Below are 12,356 nucleotides of genomic sequence, written 5' to 3'. Positions count from 1 at the left end.
AAGATTTGAACAGTTAACATCAGGGCCATATCAAGGGTAGTTTTAACAGTGCGCAAGCATAGAGCGCTGACACTGAAGAAGGGGGCGCGAATGTGCATTTCCGAAGGCCAAGGTAGATTAGACGTCTGAGTGGGGGTGCAAAATTTATGAGTCCCATCAACAATGTGTACGACTCTGAATTATGTTTGTTGTAATTATTCTAATGTGTTTGAATAATTTTAATGATTACAAAATAAAGTAATTTATAAAGGTCTTTATATTTATGAAAGTTATCTTTCCTGCGTCCAAAGAACTATGAAGTTCATAAAATCCTAGATGATTTTACTGTATTGTTAAATAATGTATCAAAATAAAACTGTATGACCCTGACATACCTTTGTGTGTTTGAGAGCGATCGCGCCAGTGATTAACGTAGTACCTATTCTGAAAAATATTTTTATTTACTATAAAAGCTGTAACTTGTAGTAAAATAATGAAATATCCTTGTAAGAATACCAATATCATTCTCATGTAAATTGTTGTTAAATTATCACTCTTTCTTCAAGGGATTTCTGGGTTATGAGAACGTCATATTCAATAAGACTGCAAACTTTTATTGCTAAATCTTTCATCAAACGTAACAAAATTTTTTCGTCCAGTTCGCTCTTCGTAAACCCTCGACAAAATATGAAAGAAGTTCCAGATGAGAGACAATAGACTCAGTATTGGTTGTAACTTTGTAAAACTTTTGTATACTGATCATTATTTGTAATGACCGTCATTGTAAATTGTATTATTTGTATATTAAAAATATTTGTATTACAAAAGAAAACTGTGTGCATCAATCTTGTCGGAAAGTATCATAAATGAATACATATTGACATTTATTTAAATTCTAAATCTAACTTACAACTAAACTCAGTTTAAGGCTATTTGAAATTTTAACACATAACAAGCGTTACTCTTTATGACACGCAAATACGACAACTAAATATTAAGCAACAGGAAAGTTCCAGTCATATAAAAATATATTATGTGCAAAAAAGTAGATGGTGTTTTGAAAAAAAAAATGTAGGGTTTTCATCTTTGTCACAATAATGTTTTGTATTAGCAAGAAATAAATTAATATTCTAGTTTAAACTTGTAAAAATGAAAAAAGTAATAGAGGGTTTTAGAATGTTTTTGATGCACAACCAAAAACCTCTTAAAGTTTTACGGTGACCGGACTCGGAAAATTAGAAAAACTTCCTCATAGATAAACATAGAGGAATATAAATATAAGCTGCTTTCTTTTTCTAGTTTTAATTCACATAGGTTTTGTTTCCTATGGGAAATTTACGGAGTAGCAACGCTAAAAGTCGGGGGTCGATTTTCGCGGTGCAAAGAGCAGATAACCCAATACGATTTTTATCTCAAACAAATTTTGTCTCCCGGTGGGACAGCAGTAAATTTATGGATTACAACAATAAAATTCGAACTTCGATTCCGTATTGTTTGTATTGAGAGTGTTAATTTAGATGTATAATGCTTTTTTGGACTATCCTGTACACTCAATGATGTATTATTTACTTATTCAAATAAGAAATACCAAAAGTCTCTTTCATTTTTTATAAAACAACAAATACTTGAAACTGATTCTTTGTAAACAAAGTTTGCATTTTTAAAATCAAAATTATTCGTAAATCTCATAAAAGAATAGGTTTACAGTGGTTAAATGTTATCTTATTATATAAAACTATATAAAGTCACTAAAGGATTTCATTGCTTCATATTCAGTTAACAAATATCTTAGTAAATTCTGTTGATGTTGAATTTAATCTAACCCTGATAGGCCAGACGTGACACGCATAATATTAGGTAACACCATAACCACTGGAAAACTTTTCAAGCGCTGAATGTGAGTCGATATTGAGTTATTTGATTATAGACTAAAAATAATAAGTGTGTGACTTTTTATTTTTTTAATTTTTCACACAAAGCTACGGAACTGATAAACGAGAGGGAAGGCGCCTAGCTAATCAACAGCACACATCACCAACAGATCTTATGTTACTTTAATCGAATAGTGAAATTTGACTGTCACTCTTATAATATGGCCCCAAACTGCCTAGCGCGATTTCACAAAAAGTGATTCGAGCTACGAACCTTAAATTCACAGTTCAATAGTGTTTAAGATATCGTGATGAATCAATCAGACTGGAGCGTTAAAACTATTCACGTCTTCGAATATCATCAATAGTAAACGTAATAGTAACGTTTATAAGTTATAATATGTAAGAAGTAGGGAGAAAATAAGATTTAACATTTCAACACCAGCAAAACGCTTTCTTTAATTTGAATACTATCTCACCGAAAGCTTTTGTTAACAGCTGCATAAAACTCATGTTAGTGACGTACATATGATAATTATAAGAGAAATTGAAAAACTGAAGACATTTAAATTCTGTTGTTGGAAAATTAAACATTGACAATTCGAAAAGTCAAATAACAAATTGATCTCCCTAACAACGATTAGCAAAAACAATAGTGAGTATTCGCTGTTTTATATTTTGTTTGTTTTACTGAATTTCGAGATAGTCTAATCAACAGAACTGATCGCAGCCACTCTACCAAGAACTGTGTTATTCAACGCCATATAATAGAGCAACCATCGCTGAAAAGGCGATTATGTTTGGTGACCCACAGATTGCGAGGCGACTACCTTAACCACCAGGCTAGACGTTTATTTTCTAATCTGGTAGGATACTGATATTCAAGTAACAAGCAAATAAAATTTATCCTGCATTGAAGTATTTTTACTAACAAACTCTTTAGTCTTTTACGTAGTAATCAGTTCCAATATTTCCATTGCTCTAAACTATGTTCGGAATTAGAAAATTCCCCACTGGAAACAAACGTAATTTTTTGGACACTTTCATAAGAATTGTTAAATTAAATAATCTTGTCGAGCCTTAATCGTCTTAAATGAGCAAATACACGTTAACAGTTAAACCGATAAAAATATTGATTGGACCTAATAAAAACAAAACAAAAAATATTTAGTAGTAACCTATTGAATAGTGGTCCCTTGTGACATGCAGTCACGCGTTGCAGCTCTCAACTCGGTGATTTTCGACTGCTTTAGACAGCCGAAAAGTTACAGAGAATGTGTAGGCGGTATGAATTAGTTATAATTTTCTTTGAAGTTTTGGGATTCCCGAAACAGAGTTACACTAGTTCTGAAATATGTTACAATGGGGCTAACGTTCACCATAAAATACATATATAGTATTCTAAAGAGAATTCTTTTAGAAACGTTTACAAAAAAAAAAAAAAAAATGCAACATAAGTAAACCAGTCAAAATGTTATAATGTTACGAAGGTCTCTTTCACGTCAAAAATATACCCCAGTTATTGGTAAGGCTTTAAGCATAATACCAATTACGGGAAATAACGCAAGGTTCACAGTATTTCAATCTTAACCATGTCACATGAGGTAAACAACCAGAAGAAAACAAACTGAGGGATCAAATATAACCATCCCTATTTTAGAACCATCGATAAGATGTAGGACAACGGTCAATGAAACCTATCATTTACACACAGCTTCCTAAAGGAAGCTGAATAGCGGGATTGACTGTCACTTTTATAATGCGCTCACAACTGAATGTTTGTTTGCTGTTAAGCGGAAAGCGGCACAGTGAACTGTTTAATTTGTACCTGCCGAAAAAATCGGACTTCCAACCTTAAAGTTGTATGACTGTAAGCTTACCGCAGAGCCACCGGTTAAAGGAAGGGTGGGGTGGAGGGGAATAGCTTATCTGAAACCTTATGAGCCACACTTTGGCATTACGTTATACTCGGTTTCAAATATACATATGTGATTTTTGAAATAAAACAAAAATTCCAACTTTAAGTGAGGTGATGTTCTGCAATACAAACATCCAGCTACTATCACAGATACATTTTATTTCATGATAACAGACCGCTACAAAAGGTTGAAAGTAACGAAAAAATCTCCCCTGGCAAAAGGATAATTGTAATGTTATATACATATACCAAATAACCTACAAGGAGAGGAATTTGCATTTTTACTTCTTTTAAATTGTAATTGAACTCAAAAAAATGAAACATTTGAAACAATGATAAAGAAAACAAAAACAGAGAATACAGTTAATCATTGTAACAAGAAAGTTAAACGTTTGTCGCTATTCTCGTGTTGTTGGTGTGTTTCGTCACTGTAGCAACTAACGTCATGGCAACGATAACAAACGGTTGCTTTGCCGATAAATTAGTGATTCATATAGGTCATTATGTCAACCTGGCGAAATTCTCTACGTGGTAGTTTTTTGTTTTTTTCAGTATACTCTTTATTAAGATTTTTATATTTTAGAATTCACAAAAAATTACTGATGTCAAAAGTCGAGTTTACAAACATATCTATCAATATCACCTGATAGAGCTGAATTTTAGCATTAGTCCATGATCTCACAGTAAACTAGAAGACCCATATTGTCTGGTCCTCTGAAGGATTACACAATTGTAATTACCTTAAATTAATCCATGTGAACGTAATTTTTGATATAGAGCAGGATCTCGAAAATGACAAATAACAAGGCCTCCTAGGGAAGTTATAAAAGTGTTTTAAAATATTCATTATTTTAGTTACAATAAATATAATACTACTTAGCCGATAATAGAAAGCTTTGGGAGCTATATAATACTGTTAAACAATAAAATTTCGATAGCATACCGCTATGAATTTAAAATTCAAACATTCTATATAATCTTCTGTCATTTGTAACAATTAAAAGTAGTTCATGCTTGTAGTAAAAGGACAGATGTATAAAAATGAGTATAATAGAAATAAAAATAAAATACATTTCTTATCAGCACTCTTTGGATTTCGCGGGCCCCCTAGTGACATATCGGTATGTCTATGGACTTATATTTCTGCCAGAAACTGTATTTTGATATCCGTGTGGGAAGAGCAGCAGATGGTCCTTTTTTGTTGCTTTGTGCTTAATAACAAACAATAACTCTGAATTTCGCAAGAATGGACACCAATACCAACATTTTACTCCTTATCTATAATGTAGAACTTAGTTACTAAATTATTGAAAAGACTAAGGAAATCATTCAGATATTTTAAATCTGAACGGCTTAACAGTCAAGTTAGGGATGTCAATGATAAGTTTAACAGTTTATAATTTAAACTTATTGATTAGAAGCAGGAAAATAAAATTAGCAGTTCCCACCATTTTCAAGGCTACTATTAATTGAAAAGCGACACTGACTGTCACTTTTACTTTGCGCCCACAGTTAAAAGTGCAAAGCGTGTCCAGTGGCATATGATGAGTCTGGGCCTTGATGAGTAACCAGATTAACCGTTAGTCCATGTTCAACTATCTCATAATGAAAACAGCTAAAAATATAAGGAATATGCTTCTAGAATTCACAAGGTGAGTACAAGATTCGATGATTTACAAACTCAGTTAAACTTATTGTTTTTCAAGCTCTAATTCTTTTGTTATAGTTATAAGGTTTAAATTAGCTAAAGTATAATTAAAACTATTTTTACCATTTTAATTATAAATCAGAACTCTAAAATGACCAACATAATACAACAATAGAGAACCTTTCGAAAATATCTTTATTTTTAGTTTCAACATTTTACAGCTAGATGCTAGGTGCCACTGTTGTTTCGTCAACACTCGAAATTCAGAGTAATCTTGTTAAATTAGTTATTGTTTTTAAATATTGTTTTCGAGTCGTTAATTTTTGTTGTCTCGTATGCCAATTAATCGACAGTATTCATAATCATAATTTATTTATTACTAATTTTTAGAATACAAATTAGTTTAGCTATGTTACTTCTAACAAATCCCCTCCCCTAAGCGACTTAGCGGAAAGTCTGGAGGCTTATGTGTCGCTATAAACTGAACTTCGATACCCGTAATGGACATAGCACAGATACTTTGTGTAGCTTTCTAATAAACAAAAACTTTAACCTGTAGTAAAAATTATAGAAGAAATTGTAATTCAACATTGTGAACCAAGAATGAAATTTAAATAAAATTTAAATTAAAGATGTCTGGATGGAAGCTGCAGTGATTAAAAACCATTTATAAGGAACAAACTGATGCTCGCTTTAATGCTTACAGCTTTTCGTGATGATAAGAAACCCACTTGAAGTAAAAATGTATCTCAAGACTGCTGGTATAGGAATTAAAATTTTTATTAAAATAAAATACAGAACAACGTTTCGACCTTCTTAGATCGTCTTCAGGTTAACAGGTTTGTCAAAACGTTGTTTTCTACTTTATTTTAATAAACGTTTTAATACCCATACCAGCTTGTAACTTTTATGTTAGAAATTTTTTAAAACATTACCAAAGTCAGAGGGTACATATTCAAGAACATTCACGCTTACATCTACGTAATATCACAATATACAGTACACAGTATGCACGCAAAATACATAGCTTTTTATATGAAAGAAATACTACATGTAAATGGAATGGTCAAAGTAGAATTTTGAAAGGCGTAGACTTCCTGTTTGTTAACCGTTTTGACATTCTTGTCAGAATACAAAGAACGATAAGTACCCTTCTATTCCAGTTTAATCCCTACCTTTATTATAAGTATTCTCATTCACCTCTATTTAAATTTTCTACGCTGTTCAGTCAGAATTTGTATTAAAAAAGACATCCTAGCATCTAACATTGCCTTACCTAAATTGTAAGGTTTTAAATGTTTCATTAAGTCCGAAAATATTATCAGAAAACGACGTTAAGTAGAATAGTAACTGAAAGGCAGTTTGTACTTCATGTAATATTAATTATCGCAGTGAGACCACGATTTTGTACATAGTAAATAAGCTAACAAGTAGGTGCCTTGTACAACTATATATTATGATATGTTGAATTAATAATGCCTGTCATCATCTAACAGCTAGTAACATTTTTATTATTTACAATAAAGTTTTTAGGCATTTTCTCTTTTTAGTAAACGAAAATTTTATTCTAGTAAACGATGATTTGTACACATCTTTAGATTCAATTAAAAGCATTTGTCTGTATTTGTTGCAAAGCACTAAGATCATCTGCCTCCATCCATAATGTTGAACTACTGACCACGGAGAAGGAAATTATTCAACAGCATCTTATAACCCATGCTAAAGTATCTAATAGGCTATTACTGTAACAAAGTTTCACAGTTTAAATTGCGGGAAATATTTTGTGGTAACCTCACGGATTTGAATCCGCTCGTCAAGTTTCGACACCCAGAGGTCAAAATCACACCCTTACTTAAACGAAAAAGCCAAGTGTTTACAATATTGTCTTCCATTATTAAAGAATGAATAACATACACATTAGGCATAGAATTTTTAAAATTGAAAGTCTACGCATCCTACCCCTATCACGTTTTATAGAAGTAGATATAATGTTTTGAACGAGTCTAAATCTTTCTACCTCTTACATGAGCGCATTTAAAAATTTAACGTTACTGATGTGGAACACGCCATAGTGAAAATCAACATTTTAAAAATGTATATCCCATCGTTATTAACCACAAAAATTCATCTTTCATTTAGAACAGAAAATAATTTCACTATCATCATATTTAAATTATTTTATCAAACAATTATGACTATGTTCTAGCCAAACTTGTGTGAAACATCACATCATGTTTTATTCTCTCAGTCTCTGGTGAAAGAAATTCATCCAGATGATCGTATTTGTAATTTTGAGTTATGACGTGCGAATAATCATATCTGAAACCCTAGTTTTCTTCCTTCTTATAAATCGAAAATGTTTACTTCTGAACTAATTAAGAAAAGGTTTCTTTCATTTATAACGCATCAAATATACGTGACTCAGAACGGTAAGGCTCAGCATGGCCAGGTGGTTAAGGCACTCGTATCGTAATCCGAGGATCACGGGTTCGAATCCCCGTTACACTAAACATGCTCGCTTTTTCAGCTGTGGGGGCATTATAATGTCACAATCAATCCCACTATTCATTGGTAAAAGAGTAGCCCAAGAGTTGGCGGTGGGTGGTGATGACTAGCTATCTTCCCTTTAGTCTTACACTGCAAAATTAGTGACGGCTAGCGTAGATAGCCCTCGTGTGGCTGTGTGCGAAATTCAAAAACAAACAGCAAACAGAACGTTTAACTGGATAAAAGATGAAAAGCAAGACAAATAGTGTTTTGTTTTACACGATAGCCTTCTACCTGGATACATGGGCTTCGTCATTGAATATAATAACCTCTAACAAGTGACACTGAGCCATCGTCTGTTATTTGTTTACACAAATTAAACGAGATAAGCATTAAATCCAGTTTGCATTATATAATTTAACCATTTTTGGAACTAAAAAGAGAATCACAGATAGAGTTTTTAGTCATGCTTAGCAAAACTGGTAAAATTTCCCGATCAGTTACTTCGTGGGTCATCAGTTGTCACGGTGCTCTCACTTAAATTTTTCAAAGTGTGGCTTCTGGACTTATAAAATGCAGATATATTCACTGAAGGAGTCCAAATCAAGTTAATGAGAACTTTATTAAAAAACTTGATAGGGGTAGCCGTAATAAAGCAAAAACTATAAAAAGGACAACATTAAATAGTGTTCCCCTTACTTCTTTCTTTTGTTAATAACTCCCTAATTGTACACCCCACTTTGAAGAAGGTAATAAGTTACTCATGTATCATTAAATTATAAATCAAAAGTCTTATAAAATAGGGAACATTCAGGGAGGTTTTATCCCCCTTCTCGGGCAAAAACTTATAATTAGGTATTATATGCACACCGTTAAACAGTTTCCAGTTTATCACACCAAAAATGACAGTAATCAAACTGTGATTGATCGATGTTAACTCTCAAAATGGATGATCTTTACTGTAGTCATAAACGCGATACGTGACTCATTTGCCTTTAGTAATAGTAAAATTAGTTTAAAACGTTTTTTCTTATTACCATTTAATTAATACTGCAAATTGCAAGTCAGTCAGATGTGTTTAATATTTGGTTTTTATAATTTAAACAAATAAAATAAAGCAAAAATTCCACTTAGAAATTGACCAATTATATTTTACATAGATGTCAACAAATATCACGAAACACATTAAATAATATGATAGACTGAAGAGAAGGCAGTTTGTCAACAATATGTACTGCTGACTCTTGGATTACATTTGTCTGATCTTATACTGAGATTAAGCTGTCATTGCGTGTTGCCTTAATGACTCCAATGTGCGAAGTGTATTTTTGCGGCAACGAGCATGAACTCTCAGTTTCGCAATCCCAGTATGTTAATCACAATGAATCTGGTTCAAATATTGTGAGATCAGTTTTTGAATGTTTTATAAAATACATTTATATATAATTAAAACATGAATTCATATTCAATTATCATGAAATTACAATATAGTTACTTTTGTCTGTTATTTTTGGTAAAGTTACATTGGGTGAGCTATTATGTTCATAAGGAAAATCAAACACTGGATTTTAGCATTGTAAGTTCCTAGACTTACTGCTATCCCAATCTTGATGATGAAACAAATAGTTTCTAAACACTTTGGTTTTTGAGAAGTTATTTAGCAGCTTAAACGCTCACAATTAAAAAGTTTGTGGCCATAGCTCACGATGATGTTTTTTGTGTTGTTTAAGCATAGAAAAACTTACATTTATTTTTTCACTCATGCTCTTAACTGGTGTTAGAAAGTTCGTTATTTCTGTATGCTTAATAAAAATATATGAAGCCACATAGATATTATCTTTTCACACTCACAGTTATATTTATCAGTTGCTTACAACTTTCTTCAATAACAAACAAGGAATATGACTCTCAGACTGCTTCAAGTGTTTCATTGATGTTATTAAAACTTCTATTAATGAACATGCATCAATAAATTATTTTATATTCTTTACGAAATATTTTGTAAAATCTTTTATTGTTGTTGAAATATGACTCTTGAATCTTTTAAATAAACATTGTTACGAAAATTTTGGAATAAAAATTATTCCAAATGGATTTTTTCAAACATAAATGTTTATAAAGTTGTAACAGTTTTGAGCTTATTTTTCTACAACTACTTGTATTGCTACAAAAATATTCTAGCAACTGTTTGACAACCCGAGTTACTTGACAACCAGTTTCTATGTTACCGCATTCGAAAGACGAACACAGAACTTTAAGCGGCTGAGTGGTAAATATAGTTTTTAGCAATATTAGATAGATAATACATAAATAAATATATTTTCCACATAGTAATGAATATTGTTGGACTGACTGGACTTACCAGTTCTAAAGTTATGATATCTTTTAATGGCACTGAGATTTGCAGCTGATGGGGTGGGTTCTCAGTCACTATCAATCGCTCATCAGTCACGACTACGAACTTAAATGTCGGTTTTTCTACTTCCGAACTCGTGATACAAGGCTCGTACCAATTTACGCGAGCAAATTCATCTGGAATATTACGTTGTAAGAACGACTCTAATCTTCCGTATCTTTTTTTGTGATTCTCTTCTGTTGTAATCGCCATTTCGAACTGCAACTGTCTTCACATTGTACTGACTACCAACCAGATGAATCGACCCGCATATAGAAACTTCCAACGTCAATAAATATATGTACGTATATTTATAGAGCACGTGGACTCGTGGTACGCGAAACTCAGCGCGAGTTTCAACGTACGTACTAATCTAATGTGCATGCTCATAACGGACTTAGTCATACGAATAACACACGTGTTCAGAAATGAAAGCAAAATGGCAGTACAGGTACATTTCATGAAAAGTAAAATAGAGGTTACATATCTATCACAAATATTAGAACATTTGTATTAGAATAGCGAGCACCATGTGAAGAGAATAACTTTTTAACTTGCTATTTTATAATTCTGTTATAATTATTTCTATAAATGTAGCAACATTATTTCTAAAATACGAAATACTCAGTTGTTTTCTTTTTCAGTTCGCTTCTCAAAGAATATCTTCGTAATTAAAAAATGTTATTTTGTTTGTTTTGCTTAGGATTCATGCGCTGTACCTATTCCCGGTTTTCCTATTTTGATCCCACCTAGCTTGCGTCACAATGATGTGGTGTCACACACGGAACTGTATGCTTTATCTTGTCCTGGAAATTCCCTCGTCATAGGCTTTTATATACCAGTAAAAGTGCTGATATTTAGGAGCTATTTAAGCCTAAACTCAACTAGAGTGGGAATAGGCAATTAAAAAAGGAAATATTATAGGTGTAAAATTGGATTTGTACTCATGTAACTCACCAAATTCGGAGAAATCGAACATGACCGAGTGACACTTGGCTTGAATACGTACTGATGATAATTATGATAGGTTTCTAATTTTTCTTTAGTGCTTGTGGTGTCACAGTGTTTACTATTGTTCCTTTAGCAGCATTAAATCTAGGAACCATTGAAAGTGGAATACTGATAAATATATAAACACATTTGTTAGAAAATAAGAATACTAAAGGTACAAAAGTTAAATATATTTAAATGTTGAAATATTAGTGAAACATAAATTAAACTAAAAGAAAAATATGTCATATATACATTAAAATGTTTTTCAAGAGAGAACTACATTAAATGTGCAAAGCCAAACGGATACCAATGAGAAAAAGCAAAAAGGAAGTGCTCTAGTAGATTAGATGTAAGATAAATGTAATCCCACAATGATTCACTTATTTGGCTTTCAGTACTATGGATGTTTACCAAGCTTCAAAAGCACCCAGCTAAAAGTGGTTATATAGATAAAACGTAAGAAACATAACATTGCTTATATTAAATCATGAGCTTAAAGCTGGTAGATATATCGCGGATCAAGAACTGATATTTCGAATGTTACCTAAGATCCAACTTTAATGAAAAGAATTATCATAGTAATTAAATATATATGTATTAAAACTAAGAAAACATTCGGCCTTAGCGTTATGTGCTGTTAAAATTATAAAATAAAAATTGAAATAGACAACATTCATGAAGCCACCTTAAAAAAATGGAAAATTTATGCTTAAAGAAATATGTAAAATTTGTGTTATAAAACGTTTTTCTAAAAAAATATTGTGATTCATGGAAAGGTTTTAATGGTAAATAAGAATTAAAAAGAAGGGTTCAGTTACATAAAAAAGTCTCAAATTGTGACAAGGTTAAATCTTTGGACTTAAGATGCTAAAATTAGGAATTTGATTCCCTTCGGTGCATACAACCTGATGTGGCATTGCTATAAGAAAAACGCAGGTGTCTCGAAAAGAAATAACAGAGTTTTTGCATAAACACGATAAGTATACAAAACACAAACTTAGAGTACATTTAAGAGAAGAAAAGTTTTCATAACATATACTGACAGTCCATGGCAAGAAGATTTAG

The 12,356-nt window shown here is 31.9% G+C and overlaps 1 protein-coding gene across 2 annotated transcripts in view; it reads right to left on the bottom strand.

Moving 5' to 3' along the window:
- Positions 1–10,588, bottom strand: part of LOC143222178 (uncharacterized protein C12orf56-like) — a 54,415-nt gene extending 43,827 nt beyond the window's left edge. The window contains exon 1 of one of the 2 annotated variants that reach the window (XR_013012056.1): positions 10,266–10,588. Coding sequence is in view for 1 of the 2 variants with exons in the window: in XM_076448257.1 (XP_076304372.1) it covers positions 10,266–10,511 (246 nt within the window). In the remaining variant the exon portion in view is untranslated. The remainder of the gene's footprint in view (positions 1–10,265) is intronic. The other variant, XM_076448257.1, reaches the window with a different exon arrangement.
- Between the last annotated feature and the right edge of the window lie 1,768 nt (positions 10,589–12,356).

This window comes from Tachypleus tridentatus, chromosome 8, assembly GCF_004210375.1.
Source record: "Tachypleus tridentatus isolate NWPU-2018 chromosome 8, ASM421037v1, whole genome shotgun sequence".
NCBI classification, from domain to species: domain Eukaryota; kingdom Metazoa; phylum Arthropoda; class Merostomata; order Xiphosura; family Limulidae; genus Tachypleus; species Tachypleus tridentatus.
This window is presented reverse-complemented; position numbering and strand designations above follow the sequence as displayed.